We start from the raw sequence: 24,739 nt of genomic DNA on the forward strand, positions 1-24,739 counted from the left end.
TCTCTCCTTGCTTCCTCCCTCCCTCCCTCTCTTTCTTCCTTCCTTCCCCCCCTTCCTCCTTTCTTCCTTTATTTTCCCTTTACAATATATTCAACATTCTTCCAATCTCTCTGTCTCTATCTTTGTTTTTATTTCTTTCTGTCTGTCTGTCTGTCTGTCTCTCTCTCTCTCTCTCTCTCTCTCTCTCTCTCTCTTCCCACTCTTTTTTTCTTCTGTCTTTTTCCTAAGAAAGTAGAGAAAAGGATAAACATTTATAAAGTGCCTACTTTGTACCAGGAAAAAGTAGTACAATAATTATCCTATGATTCCATTCATTCTCAGTACTCGACAGTATAGGAAAGTGTTATACACTTCTCTCTAAGGGAGGCTTTTGACTTCACAGGAATGATAGTACCAGATTGTGGACTGTCTAGACCTGGACCTCAACTAGAGCAGAGAGGAAAATGACCTGGTTCTGGGTCAGAGAGCAGCCATAATCTTGCAATTGGTTGGAATGATCTCATGAGATTTGCATTCCACTTTTTTAGGCCAGAAATGCTGTGGTGCTATGAGTGTATCATAATGTTTCCTGCCTAACATTATGAATCTTTTGGATTCCAAATTGCATCTGGTATTTGGAATATTCAGGAAATTTTTTATTTGGGTTGTATATCCCTGGAGTGGAGTAAATGAAAAACATTTGTGTCCATGTGGCTTGCTTGGTGGAAAATGTCAATACTTGGTCCAATTTTTTTGGACAAGGGATTAAGAATTTGAAGTCTGTTTTGGCAAAGAATTGGAACTCCTTGTTGAAGACTTGGTTATATTCTGAGTTCTGCTGTTTATTTGACTTAGGAAAATTTGCTTTGTAAATGATGATTTAAGTATCAAAATTATTGTGGGAAGATTTCATAAGCAAACCTTCTTCCCACGTGCCTAGATTATGAAATTGAAGTCGAATGGTCCATTCAGATTTACTGAAATATATCTCAAGTTGGCAACCATGAATTTTAGAATTAGAAAGACATGTCAAATTGATCAGAAAGAAATTTCAAAGCCCATAAGTCATGTATTTAAAGGATATCTCTTGATGTAGTTTTGGGAATTTAGGGAGATTAAATAGAGAAAGCAGAAACATACACATAGAGTTGCAAAAAGGAAAGTTCAATTGAAATCTATTCAGTAGTTTAATGATGGAATATTTATATTGTTTTAGAATAGTTGTTGCCAAATATTTTAAATTACACATTCCAAACATTTTTAAAAAGTATGAACTCACAATATTTGTATATTTCTTAAAATTAATTTTTTCTATCTCCTACTTCCCTTACCCCACCCCCCCTTGGGAAAAAAAAAAAGAAAAACAAACTCATTCCTATGTGTGTGTGTGTGTGTGTGTGTGTGTGTGTGTATAGGAAACAAATTTCAACATTGGCCCTATCCAAAAAATGTATGCCTCATTCTACACCTTGATTCTATCAGCTCTCTGCCAGAACCTTGGTAGTCTGCTTTATTATTGTCCTCTGGAATTGTGGTTGCTCATGCATTGATTCAAGTACTTTAACCTTTCAAAGTAATTTGTTTTTACAAGATTGTTATTGTATGAATTTTTTCCTTATCCTGCTCAATTTTCTGCCTTAGTTTATACAAATCTTTCAAAGTTTCTCTGAAACTATCTCTTTCATTATTTCTTACAGAACAAAAACATCCCATCACATTCAAATGCAGTCACTTTTTAAAAAGTCATTCCCCAAATGTTGAGCACTTCCTTTGTATCCAGGTCTTTGTCATCAGAAAAAGAGGTGCTATAATATATCTGGCTCCTTTTTTTCTTTCTTGTATCTCTTCTGAGTTTAATTCTAATAATGTTTGTATATTTAATCATTTTAAAATTCTATAAATGTACTACTTAACTATACTTAACTATATTGCGTATATTATAAAGCATACAGAAAGACAGAAGTTTCAAAATGAAATAATGGAAATGTAAACAATATTTCAAATTATTTCAAATTACTTTAAAAATAAAATTACTTTATTAGCATTTCAAAGAATACATCTTGAATATTATTAACAATGATATCTTTTTTTTTTAAAAGTGAGAGCAATGTGATTGAACATTTATTTTGATAAATATGTATCAAATTTATTATTGTCCTCTGGAATTGTGGTTGCTCATGCATTGATTCATGTATGTATCATGAATACTATGTATTCGTGTACTATGCTATATATCAAAAAGTTTCAATATTTTGCACTTAAAGGAATGAATAAAGCTACCGTTGTTTACCTGCTGTGTTGGAACATACCTATAATTCCCCTCTCAGAATTTTATGTTCCATATGTCATATGACTATCTAATCTCTGGAAAGATTAAGGGGATCAATGCCAGTATTATCAAAACTTAAATTCTTTCTTAATTATTTGCTTGTTCCCATAGGAATAGTAAAAAACTTACTATTGTCATATTCTGTTGATGATAAATGTCTAGTTTCTATAAGTACACACTGGAGACTGGTTTTTAACTAATGGTAGGTAGGGAAAACAATTTGCTCAGAACAGTACTCTTGCTTCAAGCTTCATGACATAATTAATTAAATTAATTAAAAATTCTAGTTTATGTGCAGTGATCAACTATGAAAGCTTTGGTTTCGTAATTCAGTGATCCATACCAATCCCAATAGACTTTGGACAGAAAATGCCATCTGCATCCAGAAAAAGAACTATGGAGATTGACTGTAAATCAACACATGCTATGTTCATGTCTTTTTAAAAAAAATCTCCCCCATGGTTTTCTCCCTTTGCTCTGATTTTTCTTTCCCAACATGATTTATAAAAGCAATGTGTATTAAAAATAAACTTCCTACAATAAAAAAATTCTAGTCTAGCCTAAGGTGTATTTGGGGATTTCTTGCATCCTTCCTTCTTCCCTTCTTCTTTTCTCTCTTTTCTTTATCTTTCCTTCCTTCCTTCCTTCCTTCCTTCCTTCCTTCCTTCCTTCCTTCCTTCCTTCCTTCTTTCCTTCCTTCTTTCCTTCCTTCCTTCCTTCCTTCTCCAGTTTTCTCACCCACAAAATGAAGATAATAATATCACTCACTTCCTAGGATTGTTATAAGGATCAAAGGAGGTAATATTTCTAAAGATCTTTCCCAGACTTACAGTGCTATACAAATATGAGTCATTATAATTATTAATAAAAGAAATTCATATATTCAACTAGATAGCAAATAAAAGTCAGAATAATTGTACAGAATGATCTCTCCCACTGGGAATTAGATATCTCAATTCAACAGAGAATCTCTAATCTTGCCCATATGGCAATTTCCTAATCTCCAGTCAGGCAAGCTGGAAACCAAGACCATGTTGAGAGATTGCTTTATCTACAATAAAGTCACTTCATTAGTTTCTGTCTTTTTCTAGGGCTCTCTCTGAAAAGATCTATAAGCATGTGTGTCTTCTTTAAAAATGGGAAATGAACAAATTCTCTTTCATCTCTAAAACATTCAATAATTCCATCCTTAATTCAGGCCTGCAAAGCTAAGAATCATTCGCTTCTTCACTGAGCAGAGTCTAATAAAAGTGTACTGGGTTATACTAGACAAAATGATTGGTTGGAACGAACCTCTTTAAATATTATGCCAGCAAGTGTCAGAAATATAGAAGCAGGCGTCTTTCAGCATTAATCTTGCTGGTGACATAGGATATGATTATGAATAGTAGAACATAGTAATGTTGTGTCTACTTCTTTAATCCTCTATTAGTAACAAGACAAGCACAATTTTTCAGTCATCCTTTTTTCCCTTCCCTCTAGGAAGTCATACATTTTAGAAAATCTTCTAGTCCTTCTTCTTAAGCCATTTTTGAATATCCTTGGTGTTGGTTTTCAAACACTGAGATTTTTACAAAAATAATTTTCTCTTGGGCCACCATTTTCCTGGTTGCTTTTTCTTGAGGCTTAAGGTGTCTGAGTATTGTCTTCCTCTTTGATAAGAATTAATTTTAAGACAACTCTAGTTCCTCATCCAAATGGCCCACAGTTGGCTGTAATGAGGAAGAGAGATGATTTTCTGATAAGCCTTTGTACAACATGACTCAAATCCATTTCTATTTATGGATAATGTGTATGGCGGCCACTATTAAAAATCATTCAAGACAGAAATCAATAGTGATTTTATCTCATATGTAGCATCTTGCCACAAGAAAAGCATTATTAAATACTTCTTAATTGCTAGGCACTGAGCCAAATGCTTGGGATACAAATCTAAAGGTTAAAAAAATGTTCTTTCTTTTATGGAACTAATTTATTCTAATAAGGGATCGGCAGATAAAAAGCACTAGCCACCATGAAGGTGTTTGCTTGGAAAATGAAAGGAGTGATGAATTCAGTCATCTGATGAGTAGATTAATACACTTTTTTTGTTTTTAGTATCAATGGCAGATTAAGCTCATTGTGATTTCTAAACTTTTAAGTGGGGAAGGAGTGAGAAGAGGGTACTGAAGATAGGTTCATTAAGAATGGGAGGGTGACTGGCAAGAAAAATGTCCAGGGAGAAAAGTGAAGTATGCCAGGAATTGGTCTGATAGGGAAAATAGTTAAGTCACTCATCAGAACCTAAGGTGATATAGTTGGAACTGAAAGGGTTAAATCATCCAGGATATCATTCTAATCTTCCCGGCAAGGTGGCTGGTAAGGGGATTGTAGAACTAGGAAATTTAGAAATATACATATGTATGTATGTATCTATTTATTTATCTAAATCTCTATCTTTAGAGATATATATTTATATCTATCTAATCTATCTTTATAAAGGTCTAATTCATAGTGTACTTTAAGGTTTTCCAATATTTTCCAAATATTTTATGGACTGCTCATTTGATTCTCAAGACAATCTTGTGAGTATTAATTGACAAACATTATTGATCACTCACAGTTTGCTAAACTCTGTGCTAGGTGCTGGGTATACAAGGAAGGAAGGAAGAAAGAAAAGAAGGAAGAAAGGAAAAAAGGAAGGAAGAGAGGAAGGAAGAAAGGAAAGAAGAAAAGAAGGAAGGAAGGAAGGAAAGAAAAAATAATCATTTATTCCCTACTATTTATTAATTTATTGCCTACTATATGTCAGGAACTATGCTAAGTATTTTCTAAAAGTTATCTCATTTAACTGTGATAACATTTCAGAGAATCTAAATGATTTTCCCAAGGTTGCACAGCTAGTAAGGATCCAAATTAGGATTTGAATGTTTGTCTTTTTGACTTCCATTCGGGTCTCCTTTCTACCATGCAACAGTGGTTCTCAGAATAGTCAGGATTTCAATGAGGCCACATAGGCTTAATATTAACTAAAAGGCTAGTTACAAGACGAGAGTTATGTTTGCTTTTGTGACATGTTGGTTCTGTGATCTTAGGCAAACGATCAAACTTCTCAAGCTCCAAGAACCTCTCTAAGAATATGTTATAGAAAAGTTGCTGATCAATATCTATTTAGGGAATTTCCATATGTAAGTCCTCCATATAGGATGAAATCACAGATCTGGAACAAAAAAAACTCAAAACAAATAAAAAGGAGTTAAAAAGCTTTAGAGTCAAGAATTGGGAGAGAAGAAAATTTCAAGCTGAACAGATTAAGAGGAGGGAATAAAAGGAAGTGGAAGATGTGTTAGAGGAATAGTCAGTGATTCCTTTTGAATTGTTTTTCATAAATTTAAAAGTTCAACTTCTGATTTTCTAGGTCTTCTGGATAGGTAAGTTTGCTTTCTCTGTACAAAGACAGACAAAAAGTCCCTATGTTGCTTTCAGTGATTTTGATAGTAATAATCATGTTTAGCTTTCATGTCCACAAAAAAATTATATATACATATAATTAACTCTTTTTAATCTTCGTAAGTCTGGTTAATTATGAATAATATTAATTAATATGATTACTAATCAACATAATTGATATTATTAACATTATTATTGTTATTTTCATTTTGTAGAAGAGGAAACTGAGTTTTAGAAAGGTCAAATGACTTGTGCTGTTATGTAACTGACACAGATATAGAGGCCAGTGGAAAAATTATAGGATTCAGAGTCAGGAGACCTATATTCAAGTGCCCATTTTACTACTTACTAGTTCTATGACCTTAGGTAAGTCACAATGTCTCTGGGTCTCAGTTTCTTCATCTGAAAAAAGGGAGGCAGTTAGACAAGAAGACCTTGAAAATACCTTCCAATTTCAACTCTATGATCCTAGAATGTAAAGGATTGTAAAGAAATGAACTGACATCCTCTTGAGTCCAAGGCCAGCTTTCTGTAGAACATAATAGGCTGTCTCTCATCCAAGAAGGACAGAGAAGTAGGTTTTATGTAAGTTTGTGCCAGCCACTTCCTCATAGCTCTGCAAGAGATAAGAAGTACAATCCTTTTCCTCATTTAATCTGCTATCCCCATTGATTTATTTTTAATTTAGATGTTGGTAAGTGAAGCCTCCCTGAAGCACATAAGGCTGGAAAATGAGGAATGAGTGGGAGCCTGCTGATGTAGGAGGTGACAGGAAGGTTGTACTGATGCCAATCGAGTCCTCACCACAAAAACCTCTACCTTGCAGCAATAGATATAATCACATTTGTTTTCATATTCCACAATTAGCATAAAGAGATGCAAATGTGCCTGCTCCTTGGAGGCAGCAATGTGCCAACAAGTTTATTGAGTTAAATAGTTTTAACAGAGATATTAACATTTTCTCATTTTATTACATAGCTGCCCAACTGTTTAATGTACTGCATTTTCCAATGACAGTTTCAATTAATCTTAGGTTACAAAATTAAAAATCATTATCTTGTCCTTGTATTCTGAAGTGGATATATGGTCTGCTATGCTGTGAGGATGCTTTTATTAACTTTCCTGATTATTAATCTGATAAACATAGAAATTGATGAAAGTTCCAGGGAAGTCTTCTTTGCTTCAACACAGTTCTCTTGTCTTAGGGCCTTAGCCTCCACATACTTGACTTCTAGACAGAAGATGATGGTTTCTGGTCATTTTTAAAGGGATACCTGCCTCTGCTAATGCTTAATTTGGTGAGAGTGGTTGAGGGGGATAAGTGGATTCAAAGGAGGAAATTCATATATCCTAAGATTAATATAGGGAAATACCAAAGACAGCTTCCCTCAATCATATGTCCAAACAAAGTCACTTGAATGACTCAAAAAGCAGTTAGCTTTGTCTACTAGTAGTTGCACCTGGGACTTCCCAGGACCTTGTTGGGTACTAGAATAGTGTCTAGCATGGGAAGAGCAGGTTGTCAGCTGAGTAAGACCTCTGATGTTGGGTCTCCTTGGCCATCAATGTATACCCCATGGATATTCATAAAGAGGATCCTGTTTGGGTAAATGGCCAAATTGCTGTCCTGGGAAGCTATGGAAATCATCCCAGGACTCTGATTGTTGGGACCATGCATTATTGGAGCTACAAAGAGAAGGAATGAACCACAGAGATTCAAGAAGAATGAATCTTGTAGAGACTGTGTCTCAATAGTGCTTATACAACATTGATGAGTGTGGACAAAATATGTACAAATGATATAATAAATAAAAGAAATCTCCCCAGAGAAAATAACCAGAGGAGATGATTTCTAACTTTCCTGCCAGTCTCCTAGAGAGATCATGTTGACAGGGAAATTCCTATGGGTGGAGGAGTTTGTGATGATGGAAGGAAGAATGAAAGGAAAGAAGCAAACAAGCATATATTAAGTGCCTACTATGTGCCAGATACTATACTAAATGTATGAAAAAATTATTTCATTAAATCCTCACAACAACCCTGGGAGATAGATTCTATTATCATCCCCATTTATATTTAAGGAAACTGAGAGACAGAGGTCAAGTGACTTGTTCACTCTCAAAGGTAGTAAGTGTCTGAGGCTAGATTTGAACTCAGTTCTTCCTGATTCTGAGCCCATCATTCTATCCACTTTGCCATCTAGTTGCCTATTTACAATAAATTGGGGTGAAAGAAGCTTGAAAAAAACATTCACTAATTTTTTTTTTACTATATTTTAGGCACCACTAGATACTAGGAAAACAATTACAACCTCTGGAAGGTCACATACAATAAGCAGAATTAAACCACATGAGGGAATAGTGACTATGGAAGGGAGTTTGGTCTCTGTGATCACAAGGATGGTGCTATTTAAGGTGGAGCTATTAAGGAGTTGTTTGTATTCCTTATCTCAAGCAAGAGGTAGAAAGGGCCAGCACATGGCAAAAAGATGAGTAATGTGGGTGACTTTTTGGGAAAAGGTACCTTACTTAAAGTGAAGTGAGTTTACTGAATTTGTACTCATTCACTCTCACCAAATAGTTCAACCCAACTTTACCCCAGGGCAGGAGTTGAGTAGACTAAGTTCCATGAGTACTAGAATCTGGTTTCTGGAGGTTTATTGGTGTAGAGAACTTCCAGGTGAGGAAACTCTTTCTACCAGCACAAATCAGTATTCCTCTGCAACTTGTTTTTACTGATCTATGAGGTTGAGTTACTTGCTTAAGATCTCATAGGCAGTGTATGTCAAAAGTGAGAATTAAGGCCTTATCTCCCTGAGTTCAAGGCCTGCTCTCTTTCTCCACTAACTCTTTGCCTTTGTACTCTATAAGGAATTATGGAAAGGTTGAATGTTGAAATTTAGCTCATTAAATTAACATCACTGTGTATTTCTTTTGACTGACCTCAGGAAGGAGAAAATATCTTTTACTTGGCAGTAGAAGATATAGCGACAGATACGGAGCTTTTGATTGGCTATCTGGACAGTGACATGGAAGAGGATGAGGATGAAGAGGAAGAGATGGAAGAAATGGAAATGGCTGTGAACAAAGAAACTCATGGGAAACGTACCAGAAAAACACTACCAACTCACATAAAAGGTATTCACTCACTCATTCATGCTGTAGTGTGTAAGCAAGAAAGTCTGCTGACATTAAATTGCATTAAAATTATCCACTCAAAAAATGGAGCATCAAACCCAGCACATTGCACTTATATCAGGGATCCATCATTCCAAAGTAATGGGAACTGTCATTGGTGCTGTCCTCCAAGGACAGGGGAATGCCCATTGGAATAAGATGCCTTAGGGAATCTGTGGACATGAGGTGTGATAGGTTTGGATGAGCAGGAAAGGTACTAGAAAAGGACTGATAACTTCATTTTACTGGGATATTGAAGAATTGGAGCTTGAAATACCATGTCAGGAGGGGACAATTGCTTTCCAACTTCCGGAGATCGCTGTATGCATGGAAAACCTTGCATCCGGTCTGAGTCAAAGACCATAGCCCACAGTGTGGAGGCCTTGGAGTCCTCATCACCACTAAGGAAAGGCCTCTTATGTTGATGATGGGTGACAGGAATGGAGCCAGCTTGAAAGCTGGCTCTCCAGCATGTGCTGGGGAAGGGAATGGGAACGTTAGGAAAAGGAAGAAGGTACAGAAGGCATTTTATGAATTTATGATTTTTTTCAAGGTGTTAAAAATTGAACATCTTTCCAATGCTATCTATCAAACTACCATTTTTATTCTTTTTTTTTTTTTTTTTTTTTTTTTTTTTTTTTGCTTACAGTCTATGCAAAACAAAACTAAAATCCCAGCTAGATGGCACGGAACTGCCTCATACATTTAGTAGCTGGGTTATCCTGAACACTTAATCTCTACTTTAGTTTTCTCACAGGGTTTTGTTGTGAGGGTCAAATAACACTGTTCAATGACAGATTTTCTAAAAATCATTTGATTTTTAATCAAATCTGGGTGTCTGAAGCACTGTCCAGTTTGGAGATTGTCTGCAAGTTTCAAAGTACTATATAAATGCTAGTGTTTATTATTATTATTTCAATTTTCTAGACGAGAATACTAAAATCCAGAAATATTAAATTAATTACCCCTAATCACAGCTAGTAAATTTAAGAGACAGGATTTGACCATCCATGTTTTCTTGCCTTCATGTCCAGTGCTCTAACCATTTTGCAAACCTCTTTTTAGAGGGATACACAATTTCCATGGTTGAATTCCTAGTAACTGCAGATCACATCTACTTCAGTTTAAATCTGTAGTCTATGTGTGATATTAAAAAGGCATTGGATGAATTCAGAAGATTTGAATTTAAATCCCTACACAGGAAATGATTATACGTGTGACCTTGAATAAGTGTGCTAAACCTGAATGAACAAAATTTGTATGCCTCTGTAATATTTGGAGGTTGAATTGGATGATTTCCTAAGTCTTTTGCAGTTTTCAATTCAATGAAATCATTATCTCCTTTTAAAAGACCTGGTGGGATATTCTCCTGATTCGTATCCACTACCTGTCTTCTACTAGGATGCTGAGGCATAGCCAGATTTTATAATTCTATTTTGCAGGTGTGTTTTTTATTATCCATTTTGTTCAGATCAATATACTAAGGCTTCATAATAAACTTGTTTATTCTGAAGTCCAGGAGGTGTATGGATATATCTAGAAGATAAGGATTAATTGATTTAAAATGTCTCAACTCTTCAAAATATATTTGCTGTTTGATTTAATGAGATAAGTTTAGATAAGTACAATTCTTTTGTGTATATTAACACATTTTCCTTAAAGAATGATGTACAAGGTACATATAATAGTTCCCAGCACTGGGTATATGATAGGTTCTTAATAGATCCATGTTGGTTGATAGATGATAAGAATGGAGATTGAGCCTATGATTTTGTGGTTAAGAAGATGTCTTGAGTGAGGAGACTTCTTATTTTAATATAGGTTGGAACTTTTTTTGCAATGTTTAATCATAGAGAGTTGCCCAGACCACCAGAAGTCAAGTATTCTGCCCAGGATTAATCATCAAGTGTAACGACTTGAACTTTGGTCTGCCTCTCTATCATCTAAGTTAATATTGCCTCTTCATAAATACTTTTAAAAAATAAATTAAAAGAAATGATTGTCCATGAAATGACAAAGGAGGGCATAGTTGATCACTTGTGGCTATGAAGAAAAAGGATATTAATTTTTAAAATGCAGGGAAGGGTCTACCATCTTAAGTTGACCTCAATCATATTTCTCTCTGTTCTTTATTTACAGATTCTCCAACCTGTAAAAAGGACTATGCCTGTCCCCACTGTGAGTCGACCTTTGCCAGCCAGGAGATCCTGGCCGAACATCTACAGATGCTTCATCAAAAACCTAGTGAGGAGAAGGAATTCAAATGCAAGAACTGTGGAAAGAAATTTCCAGTGAAGCAGGCTTTACAGAGACAGTACGTACTATTACCTCCCTTTCCCATTCCTCCCACCTTACCACAGTGCCTTTCACTAAATAGTAGGAATATGTTTTTTATCTTAGAAGGTTGTTTAACTTAATTCTTTGTCCCATAGCCTCTGATTTAAGCATTCATCTTCATGCTTGTGAATTAGGAAACTGAAGTAGATATGATCTGCAGTTACTAGGAATTTAACATGGAAATTGGTTGATTGTGTAGTCCCCTAGAGAGAAATTTGCAAAAGAGACAGAGACACGGAGGCAGAAAGATATGGGTGCTCAAATCCTGTATCTTAAGTTTACTAGCTAGCCGTGTGATTATGGATAATTCATTTAATATTTCTGATGCTTAATATCCTCATCTAGAAAATTAGAATAATAATGAGAAGCATGAATTATAGAAGCAGAGTTTTTTCTTGGCTCAATCTGTTAATTCTTGACTAATTTCAATGCATAATTTCTTGGATACCTATTCTGTGACAGGCATCACTGGGGTCCCAAAGACAAAAATGTAAGTGGCTCTTCTTTCGAGGATCTTTCATGCTCATTGAGGGTGGGAACAGAGTGAAGATGAAAGCAGAAAAGTAGCTAAAAGACAAGTACAATTGAAATAAGGTGACTGTAAGAGGAAGCTGGCAGAAACATCGTGGAGATCTAAGAAGACGCCTGAATCAAACCTCGAGAAAAGCTAAGAATTCCAGGAGAACAAGGAGGAGGAATAGGGGGAAATCTGGAGCAGAAACATCTGTCAGACTAGTAGATCTCTGTTAACTTTATTTATAGTAAGACAATAGAACACTGATATATAGAAAACACTGATCATGGAATGAGGAACACCTGAATGTGAATCCTGCTTCAGATACTTACTGGTTTGTGACTTTGGGTATGTCACTTAACTTCTCATGTCTTCAACTTTCTCCTCTGTAAAATGATAAAGTAACAAAATTAAGAACAATAATAGTTAACATATACACATTGTATACAATGAACTAGACACTATTCTAAGCATCTTACACATATTTTCAGTTGAGAAAACTAAGATAAGTTGAGGAAACTGAGGAAAATGTGATAACTGAGAGATTAAGTAACTCCCCAGAATCATAAGCATTTGAGGATGAATTTGAACTTGTTTTCCTAATTCTGTCTACTCTATTTACTGAACCACCTATGGATAAAAAGATATCAGTTATCACACAAACAGGCTTAAATGATTTGCTCAGGGTCCCCCAGCTAAGACATGTTTGAGGCTAGATTTGAACTCATGGAATAAACATTCCTGATTCCAGGCCCATACTTTATCCATGGGAGTGCAACCTAGTTGCCTTAAAGTGCTGCATAAATGCAAGCTGTTGTTATTGTTATCTTATTGCAGATGAGAAAATTAAAGTTTAGTTTGGATGGAGGACTTGTTCATATTCACATACTGATCAGTGTCCAAATCTGCTCTCCAACCCCTGGGCTTTTAATTCCATTTCTAGAATCTTTTCCCCGATATCCAAATGCCTTCCTATAATATAATTACATTGTAGGCAGCCTGGATTAAAGTGATTAGTATGGAGTACAAATGACAAACCACATTTTTCTTAAGTCTTTTTATATTTAAAAATTATTTTTTTAAAAAAAAAATCTTGGCCCAGATTTTTAATTTCAATGGTGTGAGGAATTCCTGATGGGAAAAACCTTTTTTTTAATGCAGATCTACACTTATTCATATGATCCTAACATTTTCCCTTGAGAGCTTCCTGGGACACGGTTGGTTAAATAATTTGCTTGGGGTTCTATAACTGATAAGTCAGAAATCTAAATAAGCTGAGATCATCATGTATGCAAGGCCAATTGCTGAGCTATTTTGGAGTGGTAGCCTTTCTTCTAAGTCACAATTCAAGTCAAGAGACAGAGACAGACAGACACACACACACACACACACACACACACACACACACACAGAGACAGAGAGACAGAGAGAGACAGAGAGAGAGAGAGAGACAGAGACAGAGACAGAGAGACAGAGACACACACACACAGAGACAGAGACACACAGAGAGAGACAGAGACAGAGACACACAGAGAGAGACAGAGACAGAGAGAGAGAGGAGAGAGAGAGAGAGAGAGAGAGAGAGAGAGAAGAGAGAGAGAGAGAGAGAGAGAGGAGGAAGAGAGAGAGAGAGAGAGAGAGAGAGAGAGAGAGAGAGAGAGAGAGAAGAGAGAGAGAGAGAGAGAGGAGAGAGAGAGAGAGAGAGAGAGAGAGAGAGAAAGAGAGAGAGAGAATTAGAAAAAAGAAAGAAGGAAGGAAAGAAGAAATAGAGGAAAGAAAACAATTGCATTGTATTAAAAATATTAATAGTTCAAGAATCTTCATGCCTTATATCTATTTTTTTAAATGGATATAAGGCATGAAGACTCATGTACTATTAGTCATTGGAGCTTTCCTATTCCTAGAGGATTCATTGTGATTATTATCCTATTGAACACTGAATGATTTGGTTTAAAAGAGTTCAAAATTTATAGGCTGATAATTTAGTTTAAGGATACAATAGGCCAGGAATTTGGGGTCATTGAATTTTGATGAAGAGAAGCTCCCTTCCTGATTGGGCAACAGATATTATGAGTAAAATGCTAGTCTTGGAATTGGAACAACCTGACTTTGAATCTTGTTTTAGACAGGGTTGTTGAGGAGATCAAATGAGATCATAAACTCCTTGCAAATCTTAAAGCTAAATGCCTAATTATACTTACCTTGTATTCAGAATGGTTCCTTGCCAAATGTTTATATTTATTTTCTCTATGTGCAGTTCATTTTTCTTTTCTATTTTTCTCCTTAGCATTCTTCATTGTATGGAGAAGAGCTCCCCTGGGGATTCCCTGAAGACTTTCTGCTGTTCTGTTTGCAATACATCTCTCAGCTCAGAATCGAGGTTTTGTGTCTGAGTTGTTGATCTCCTGGCTCTCCTGTCCTTGCTGGCCAGTCTTTGCATGCCTCTTTTGCGCTTCATAGGCTGTGATGACGCATGGTCAGACAGCCTAAGTCCTTTTCTGCTCATCTGCTTTAGGTAATGCATGTAATCAAAAGCCTTGGGAGGCTCCCAGGTGGTGCCAACTCCTTAGGTCTGCTGGGAAGCTGAGTTTGGGGAGATATCTTTCTTAACTGTTTCCCTTTGCCTCTCCACTTTATTGGCTCCCTATTCTAGTTTGGAGCAACATCGAGAGGCATGCCGAGGGGATCCCCAATTTATCTGCAAGGCTGAGGCCTGTGGAAAGAGATTCAGAAGTAAAGATGCACTGAAAAAACATAAGGAAAACATTCATGCTGGTAAGCAAAAAATGGAATTTGTCTTTTTCTTGGGGATCGCCACTTCTAGAGGTCTCAGAAATCTGGTTTCCATTGTCTTTTTCATTGAGAGAGTTGGTTTCTTCATTATCCTTTCCACAGCTATGGGGTCCTGGCAGTCATTGTTTTCATTTTGTTTATCTGTTTCCATTATTTCTAATTGATGTTGATTTAGTCAGTTTTGACACCTCTCTGGGGAGTGGCCTGTCTTGGGAGGTAGTGGGTTTCCCTTCATTCTCCTTGATTATGCTGTGGGAGGGATTCTTGTTTAAGTGTGGTACATCTTAGGTTCCTTCTATGGTCTCTCTCAAATTTGTTCTCCTCAAACTTCAAATCTGTGGTTGAATTTAATGGACTTTTTTACTTAGTTACTTTGACAGTTAGGCGACTTAAGAATTAAAAATTGGAATAGCAATTTTAATGGTTCAGTGACAATAAGGAAACTGAGGGTGAGTAGGTTGAAAACCAATTTTTTAAAATTTGAATTGTTTTTCAATCATGTCCAGATCTTCAAGACCCCATTTGAGGTTTTCTTGGCAAAGTTACTACAGTAGTTTGCTGTTTCTTTTTCCAGTTTATTTTACAGTTGAGGAAACTGAGGGAAACAGGAATAAGTGACTTGCCTTGGGTTATATAGCCAGGAAGTGTCTGAGACCAGATTTGAACTCAGGAAGATTAGTTTTATTGACTCCAAGTCCAGCACTCTATGTACTGTGCAACTTAGATAACTATTACCACATACAAATTGCACTGGAGAGATGACTCTAAGAGATGTCTGACTAGAAAAAAAAAGGTTGGTTCACCAAGTAGCAAAAGAAAGGGAGTCATTAACAGCTAACCTACTTTCTCCATTGATAGTCACTCAAGGTTAGGGGTCAGTAAGTGGTACAACAGATAGCACACTGAGTTTGAAGACTTGAAGATGAATTCAAATCCAACTTAGACACTTCCTAGCTATGTGAATCTTGGCAAGCCATTTAACCTTTATCCACCTCATTACCTCTAAAATGAGGATAATAATAACTATTCCCTAGGATGGTGTTAATGATCAAATGAATTATTTATAAAGTACTAAGCAAAGTGTCTGGCACATAGTAGTTTTTGAAAAAAAGTGCTTTTTTCCTTCCCAAGAAAATTCCCAAGACAGAATTTCTGCTTCTAATGCTAAAATACTAATTTGATATTTTTGTTAATCTATGATTTTTTAAGGGTGTCTATAAGTAAGCTTCTTTCAAATGACATCCATTACATTAGCTTCTGAGTGTATATATGCATAAGCTCATTGGTATTAGATTTGAAGTCAGGATCATTATAAATCCTGTCACAAATACTTACTAGCTTTGTGACCCTCAGCTTGTCACTTAATTTCTCCATTTCAATTTTCTAGTCTCTATGATAGTGATCGTAGTAGTAGTAGTAGTAGTAGTAGTAGTAGTAGTAGTAGTAATAGCAGCAGCAGCAGCAGTAGTAATGATGATAGTGATGTGGGTGGCTATGGTGATGGTGGTGATCATAGTGTTAACAGTAGTCATAATAATAAATAATATTTACATAGTTATTTAATGTTTGTAAAATTCTTTGTAAATTCATTCCCCACTCCCCACCCCCCTTGAAAACAACCTTGGGAAGTAGGTGCTATTGTTATTTCCAGTTTAAAAGTTGAACAACCTGAGACTGAGAAACATTAAATGAAGTACCCAGGTTTACATTGCTAGTACCTGAGACTAGATTTGAACTCATCTTCTTTTCTTAAAGTCTGGTGTTCAGACTGAATATACTCAATACACTTGTGTTCAATGAATACACTGTGCCATCTGGCTACTTTATATGAAGTAATACATACTTTCCTTTCTTATGGCTGTTATAGCAAATAAGAAAATATACTTGAAGTTATCTACAAATGGAATAGCTGCCTTGGGCCATGGTAGGCTCCCACTCAGATGTATCAAGTAATGACCACTTGATTTGATCCTTTGTTAGGTATATAATATACCTATAATATACTGAGGGTTCCTTTTTTTGGTAAGAATTAGATTATGAAGGGTGTTTCTTAACATTTCTGTGTGCATTGTGGAATCTTTGTTATCTGGTAGTTTATGGACTTCTTCTGAGAATAAACAAACAAATATAAAAATGTTGGTACACATATATGCATATATACCTATATAATTGAAGGAAACACTAAACTTCAATTAAACTTCAAAAGTTAGTGAAAATCAGGTTGTCTTTTATGCCATCCAAATTCATTCACTTTCTCTTATACCATAGTTTAAGAACTTCTGGACAAATGGTCCCTAAGCTTCCTTATAAGAAATTCTTTACTTTAATCCATGGATATATCTGCAATAGAAGTGATGTTGCTATTTCCTTCCATAATGCGGATCATAGTCCTTCTGCTGTTAGGTGGTTTTTGTCCATATTCTCCCAAATACATTCCATGGAGGAGTCACCGAATTTAAAGGAGTTTTCCTCTATGTCTTTGTCTTATTTTTCAATTATCATTTAAATAGATCTATCCCAACATCTGGATCCAGGATTTTCAAATAGACATATTTAAGTGACATGTCTTGCAATAAAGGAGCTTTATGAATGTTGTGATTTAAAATAATGTGAAACATTGGTAAAAGGACAAATTGAAGTAAATGTTATCTTTTTTATCTATTAGAGAAAAAACAAAAAGTTGTTCATATGAATTAGGACCTCTTACTAATTTTATGAATTATGAGAATTGATATTTGTTCCAATATTTTGTGATTATTCTGCACAAATCACCCTCTCTGTCTTACCTTTTTTGTTTGGTTCCAAATTTTCAATGCAGTTAGCCATGTGGTATTTGATATTGATAACTTAAAGAATTTATGTTTCCAGCAGCACTTTAATAATTTTTTTGTTATGAAATTTTGAACACAAAGGTAAAAAAAATAGGCCTAGCCTTGAATGACTCATTTTTATGTATTTCTAACTCATTCTGTGAATTGTATCTGTAATTACATTTTTTGGTACCTCTTAGTGAAAATGTTGATCTGGAAGTCAATTGCCACCTAAACTGTAATGAATATCATAATAGCTGCCATTTTTCAAATGTTTTTAAGTTGGCAAAACACTTCATATGTAATATCTAAACTGGTCTTCACATTAACTCTGTGAAAAATGTACTCTAGTTATCATTTCCATTTTGCAGATGAGAAGTTATGTGATTTATCTGCATTTGACCACTTTGGAAGTGTCAGAATATTTAATACAGGCCTTTTCTGAATCTATAACTAACAGTCTTCCTTTCAAATATATCACAGAATTTGTGTTTAATCCCCAAAAATAATATCAATAAAAAGTTTATAGACTTATATATAAGCAAATAATGAGCAAGTAAGTCTAAATAAATAAATAATATTCGTAATAAATATATACATATAAATGATAAATGTGAATAATAGATAATACATAATATACATATAAATAAATAATATATGTAAATAATAAAAGCATAAATAAATAAAAACATGAATAATAAAGTATAGACAAATTCAAATAAATAAATAAATAATAAATGTGAGTATAAAATAAACAAAAATATAAAATATAAATAAATGACTAAAAACAAATGAAAAAATAAATAAATATATAAATAATAAATATATAAAAATATAAATAAATTTATTCTTTATTATTAATAGATATTTAAACAGAAAAAAATTATATTTTAATTAGTATTGTGATATATATTTAAAATCTTTGCACTATATATGTATGTGTGTGTATGAAAAAGTTTTCAGATGAAATTTGAGCAGTTTAAAATTTAAAAAATGGTATAAATATAAAGATAAGACATTGTAAGGAATGTAGGGTGATGAATAGTTTAATTAAAGGACAAATGAATAACTTTTATTTATTGACAACTTATGCAACTATAAATACACCTAGTTTTAAAAGTACAGAATATGGTGGAGGACCATTCTGAGAACTTAACTATTAAAGATCTGAGCAAGTAATATTAATATGAGTAATTGTTTAACTATTTGAAGACTAAAGGATGATAAAATGTGATTGTCAATTTTATATGTCAAAATTTTTGAATTGTTCCTTCCTAACTGAAAAATGAGCCATTCAGTACCTGGATTCTAATTTAAGGTATTAAAAGATGGAGGTGAATTTTACTTAAGAGATTTAAGAACCCAACAAAAGTAAAATGGCTCAGCAGTGTGTTTGTGTGTGTGTGTGTGTGTGTGTGTGTGTGTGCATGAGAGAGAGAGAAAGAGAGAGAGAGAGAGAGAGAGAGAAAGAGATTCAGAGACAGAGAGAGACAGAGACAGAGACAGAGACAGATTCAGAGACAGAGAGACAAAGACAGAGACAGAAACAGAGATAAGAGACAGAGACAGAGACAGAGTAGGAGAGAACCAATTATCATGGACTGTATAAAGAAACAGGTAGCAGGAACAGACAACTGACAAGAAGACTTTGGTTGCTAGTTTCTAATTGAATGAAGAATAACTTCAGTTGTTTTGTTGCTTCTGTAATTTACAAGGTATGTGGAAATGTCTTAATTATTTATCTTTTAAACATGACAGGGTTACAACCATAAGGAAAACCAATTAACCTAGATATATTCTGTAGGGAAGAGAATTGGATCTACTATTTCATTGCTATTGGGAACTTTAGGGTGAAGATATTCTCTTTATCAATGCAGGGTAGTACTTTCATGTGTTAAAGAGTTGTTAACTTTGCCTCAATTGGTGCCAATAAGTATCAGAAACAGACCTTAATCTAGGTTTTCCTGGTTCAGAGACTGATTCTTCAACTTCTGGGCTACATTGATTGTCTGGGTGAAATTATGTAACTACTAGAAACATTGAGTATGTTTCATTGTTTTTTTATAAGACCCTGGTTATATTTTGTTTCTGATTCAGGAAACTCCAGGAAGAAGCTTATGTGTACAGTGTGCAGTAAGAAGTGTTCTTCATCTTCAACTCTTCAGGAACACCGTAAGGTTTGTAAAACAGGGCATTAGAGTCCTCAGGTTTTGATTTCACTATGATATACTATGAAACTTAAGGGCATTCAAAGCTTATACTCTATGAGCTAAAAAACAACCAGAAAAAAGCCCCAATCCCTTCTTTATTAAAAATTATTGTATATGTCTTAGAGTATAGGAATAGTATAGTATAGTATAGTATAGTATAGTATAGTATAGTATAGTATAGTATAGGAATAACTTTGAAAAGAAAATTATATCCTAGAATGTTTTCAAGTTGTGTGTTGGTGTTCAAGTCAGTTAAAAAATAAATAAAATTTCATATTGATAAAAAGTTTTCTGTAGCTGACTCATCATTTGTGATCAAATTATCTTAGTCAACTGCCTGAAGATGATTGAAAGCACGTCAGAAGATATTTAGTCCAACTTTCTCCTCTCATCTCTTCCTGTCCCTACAATAATAATTGATTTATTAATTTTTCTAAGGATATAAGTGACCATAAGTAACAGAAATAGCATTTGAACTCAGATTCTCTGACTATCCAAATTCAATTCTCTCTTTTTTACACATTATTTTTAATTGATCAAATATTCATTTCCCCCTCCCCTCCCACCAACTGGGGAGAAAGAAAAACAAATAATCTCTTGTAGCAAAATGCATAGTCAAGCAAAATAAATTTCCATGTTGGCCATGCCCATAAATGTGTGGCTCATTGTGCACAGTTTGTCCTTTACCTTTCTCTCAGGAGGTAGCTAGCATTCTTCATCACTGGTCCTCCTATATTTTGATTGATCATTTTATTCATCAGAATTCTTGCATCTTTCAAAATTGCTCACTTCTCTAAGTTGCAGACCAGTGAATGAATTGCATTGATAGAGGGAGTTCTGAATACCAATAAAATCATAGTTCTAGTCCTTGTCTATGACTTAGTAGGAAAGTCTATGCCATTGAGATCTGTAGAATTTATGATATCTTAGAACACATAGTGTCAGGGCCAGGATTTGAGCCTCAATCTCCCTGTTTCAAGTATAGCACTCTTTTCAAGACCCCAAATGCCTCTTTTTCTACAGAAAATATGATGCAGAAAAAGAAAGCTTTAGTAATACATACAAAACTTATCTTACTGATTTTTCATATTAAAAATATGCCTTGAAAATGAGTTCATATGCTTATTTAGTATAGAAATATCAGCAGATGATGTCATTAGGGCTTAGTTTTATCAATCCCTCAGGAAGAGCTCATAAAATTAACTTTCTATCAATCCCCAAATCCAAAGGAGATCTAGTTTCCTAAATTGATTCCCTGTTTATCAGATTATTTAAGCAAAAGTCTTTTATTTCCCCTAATAACTTAATACTAGGGAGGATATGGATGGCATCAGGAAAAGGAAGCCAAATCCAAAGAAGTTTATTTATTTTACTTCTGTTATGATTTGTTAAAGACTAAGCTTCCCTAGTATTTGATGGCTTCAAATTCATTGATCGGTTTTAACACTTCCCACATCTTCCATTTCATGTCAAACCCTGAAAGATTCTAACAAGTTAAAAAGGATTATAGTAAAAATGATGATCCTGACATAGCATTAGGAAACTGAGGCTTATGGAAATTAAAATCAAATTAAGTATTCAAGATCACAGGGAGTAAATAAATAGTAGAGTTAGGATTCAAATGCAGGTTCCCATTGTGTCAAATCAGCAGTTGCAATTCAATTGCACTTTCCACTGGGTCACTCTACTAACTTAGCAGAGCTTGGACCTATCACCAGTAATGATCATAACAATTCATGGAAACAACTGGGTAGAGTGTCAAAGCATTGTGCCGTGCCTCAGTGGAGATGTTGTTTACTGATGAACATGGGCAATTTTTTTTAAGTATTAGAGGATTAGTAACTTAAGATGACATGCCTCATACATCTTTGAAAGATGTCCTTTCTCTTATTCTGTTGATCTTTCCAAGCATTCTTCAGGGTTTCAAGGGTACAGTTTCAACAGGTTGTGTCCCTTTCTTCAAGAATAATGTATCAGAAGATACATGCTGCTAGCTGTACAGACATTAGACACCATCCACAGAACCATCTTGACGACGGGCTAGGTAAAATCTAGAGGGATAGATATAGAATCAAAATTATTTGAGTTCAAATTGTGTGCCCCTAGATAAATCACTTAACTACTTTCATCATTTGTTCCTTCTCTTTAAAATGAAAATAATAATAGCAGCTGTTTTACAAGGGTTCTTATAAAGATCAAATCAAATAAAGTAAAAACTACAAAATAATACTCTGTAAGCATTAAAGCAATATATAAAGTTTAGTAATGATTTCTTATTACTATAACTATCATTTTGTCTACTTATGATGATATTTTCATTGGTCTTTAGGGAAAGGAACAACAATTACTGAAAATATTTTTGCGAATTACACTTAATTTATAATACATACCCAACATGTTTAACATAATATTTGTTAATTTTGAAGTAAATTCAATAAATTTATAGTTAGCAAGCATTTATCAAATAGTAGGTATCAAATACTTTGCCAGGTACTGAGTTTGCAAAGAAAAAAATGAAATAGCCCTGTCTCTCCAGTATTTCCTATCCTGTGAAAGTAGATAGCATATGTTTGCATTGTACATGGATCAGTAGTCTTTTTATACCTATCTCACAGGGTAGTTAAAAAGAAAGTCTTTTGCAGACCTTAAAGCATTACACAAATTATTTTAATTATCCTCCCTTCTTGAAAAAAAAAGGACAATTAATTATTATAAACAAAAATTGTAATATATATAATTACTATAAACTAAAGTTCTAAATTAAAATTACAAACTAAGATTCATAATAATTGTATATGTTAAAGCTTAATTTTAATTAATTACAAATATAGTAAATAACATTGATATAAAGCAAAACAAAATATAAGTTATAAAATAAGATATAAAATCTCATAAATATAATTAATTATAACTAATTATTATGAACTAAAATTATGTCGTAATTTTCTAACTTGCTTTCAGTTGAAACTCAGAAAAAGTGAAAAGAATAGACAATAAAATCTGTGAGGTGAATAATACTTGATCTCCAAGATAGATAGGAAGTATTAGAAAAATCTAATTTTGATGTTGCATTTGTGAATTATTCTGATGAAGAATAATGTATCTAAAGAAATCAATATAGCTTCAAAAGAAACTGTTTGAAGCTCTTTGGGTCAAAAAGGCCATGGATATCGGGTAGAAGCTAGGGTTTATTACCAAATTTAGACGTAGAAGAAAAATACAGATTTTGGGGAACAATATTAAGAATTGCAGGGGACAGAACCTTCTGAATAATGCTAAGGATAGCAAAAAGGTCTCATATATATATTAATAAAAACAGAGTAAATAGATGTGTTGCTTTTGGGTGGGTGATGTAATAGTTATAGATAATAGAAAGTGAAATCCAGCTATTGCTTTTCTTTTACCTAATTCATCATCTTATGACTGGAAAGAGTAGAAATGTTTGAAAGAATATAATCTGGTAGATAAAAAGATAAGAGAGCAAGATGATTGTCTCATGATTTAACTAGGTTCGGGTTTCTTGGCTTGGATAAATTTCATACCAAAGCAATGAAGAAATTTGCAGATGTGATCACTGAGCCTCCATCACAAATTTTAAAGAATAGTGAACAATGGGTCAGATTCCTGAAGAATGAATGCAAGAGAAGGTTGCCTCATTTTTTTTTTAACTGGAAGAAAATTTTTGCAAATGGTAGATGATTGAACTTTATGAGAATTTTATCAGCACTTTTAAAGGGAAGTAGCTGGAAGTAACTTAGTTGGAAGCAGCCATGAGGTCACTCAAATAAGTCATTATTTACTAATCATGTTTTCTTTTTTAACAGTGTAATAGACTGGGCAGGGGAATCAATGCATACAATGTTGGTCAGTTACCTTGTGAATATCTGGGGAAAATCTTTTACAGAAATACAAAATGATCTTATAAACAAATAGAGAAATGCAGAAATAAATGAACACATCCTTTATGCATCACAAAGCAGGAAAAAATTACAATCAATGAAGAAGGGTTTTTGAAGGTTGATTTCAAACTAAGTGAAATTAATACAATATTTAAAAGTTGTGTCAAGAAATGAATAATAAAAACAATATATTTAATTTCACTAAAAATGACAACAATGGAATATATGCTTAAATTTTTGAAATGGAAACCAAGCAACCCCTGGGAGGGAAACATATATGTAAACTAAAAGGCAGAAAGAAGAAATTGATGTATTTGGGCACAAAAATATTTTAAAAGCAATAAATAAAAAAGTAAACAAATGAAAGAGAAAAAATACCAACAAAAACATTGAATTGAAACTAAAAGAAAACCAAGTTTAGAGGGAAAAAACAAAACTAATAAAATAAATTAACTATCAGCTAATTAGAGAGGAAAAACATAACATTAAAAAAAAAAAATCCTCAACAAATAAAAAATTGAAAAAAATTAGAAACTATTTTGCCTAATTATATATCAACAAAATGGGTTAATTTCATAAAATGGATGAACATTTCAAAAACAAAAAAAAGATACATAGATCAACAAAGAAAGACAGAATTTTTAAGCACCAAAATCAGAAAAAGTAAATTAATAGATGATAAAATATCTCTGAAAGAATGGGGTGAGGACCTAGTGTGTTTATAAATGAATCCTGTCAAATAGTAAAAATACAGTTAATTCCAATATCATTTAAATTGTTAGGAAAATTTGAGAAAACAGAATCCATTAAACTCCTGGTATTGAAACTCCAGGAAGAGAATTAGCAGAGAAAGAAAAAAAATATAAGATAGTAACTCTAATGAATATAAATATAAAAATATAGCTGAAAGACTACAATAATGTTGAAAATATACCCTGTGGATAGGTTATATTTATTCCATTAACAAAAATTTTTTTGATGTTAGGAAAACTTTAAATATTATAGTTCACATTAATAAAAATTAGTGCCACATGATTCTACTTTATCAATTAACTTTAATAGTAAATAAATTATAGGGTCACGAAGAATCAGATATGACTGAAGAACAATTGAACAAAATCAGAAAGACAGAGCGATCAGTCTTCAAGAGCAGATAAAGTAGAATTGGATCACTTGAGCATGTATGAGGTTTTCCCTTGACAAGAAAAGGGAGACCTCTTGGGCTTTTTGATGTCTGCTCTTGATCCAGATAAATGATTAATT

General features: G+C 33.8%; 1 protein-coding gene across 1 annotated transcript in view; it reads left to right on the forward strand.

Annotated features, from left to right (window-relative positions):
- Positions 1 to 24,739, forward strand: part of PRDM5 (PR/SET domain 5) — a 145,164-nt gene that overhangs the window by 14,790 nt on the left and 105,635 nt on the right. Inside the window, exons 3-7 of the mRNA XM_051966730.1 lie at positions 8,685 to 8,874; positions 11,053 to 11,227; positions 14,052 to 14,144; positions 14,418 to 14,539; positions 19,465 to 19,544. Of these exons, the coding sequence (XP_051822690.1) occupies positions 8,685 to 8,874; positions 11,053 to 11,227; positions 14,052 to 14,144; positions 14,418 to 14,539; positions 19,465 to 19,544 (660 nt within the window). The remainder of the gene's footprint in view (positions 1 to 8,684; positions 8,875 to 11,052; positions 11,228 to 14,051; positions 14,145 to 14,417; positions 14,540 to 19,464; positions 19,545 to 24,739) is intronic.

The sequence above is a fragment of the Antechinus flavipes genome, chromosome 6 (assembly GCF_016432865.1).
Source record: "Antechinus flavipes isolate AdamAnt ecotype Samford, QLD, Australia chromosome 6, AdamAnt_v2, whole genome shotgun sequence".
Classification (NCBI taxonomy): Eukaryota; Metazoa; Chordata; class Mammalia; order Dasyuromorphia; family Dasyuridae; genus Antechinus; species Antechinus flavipes.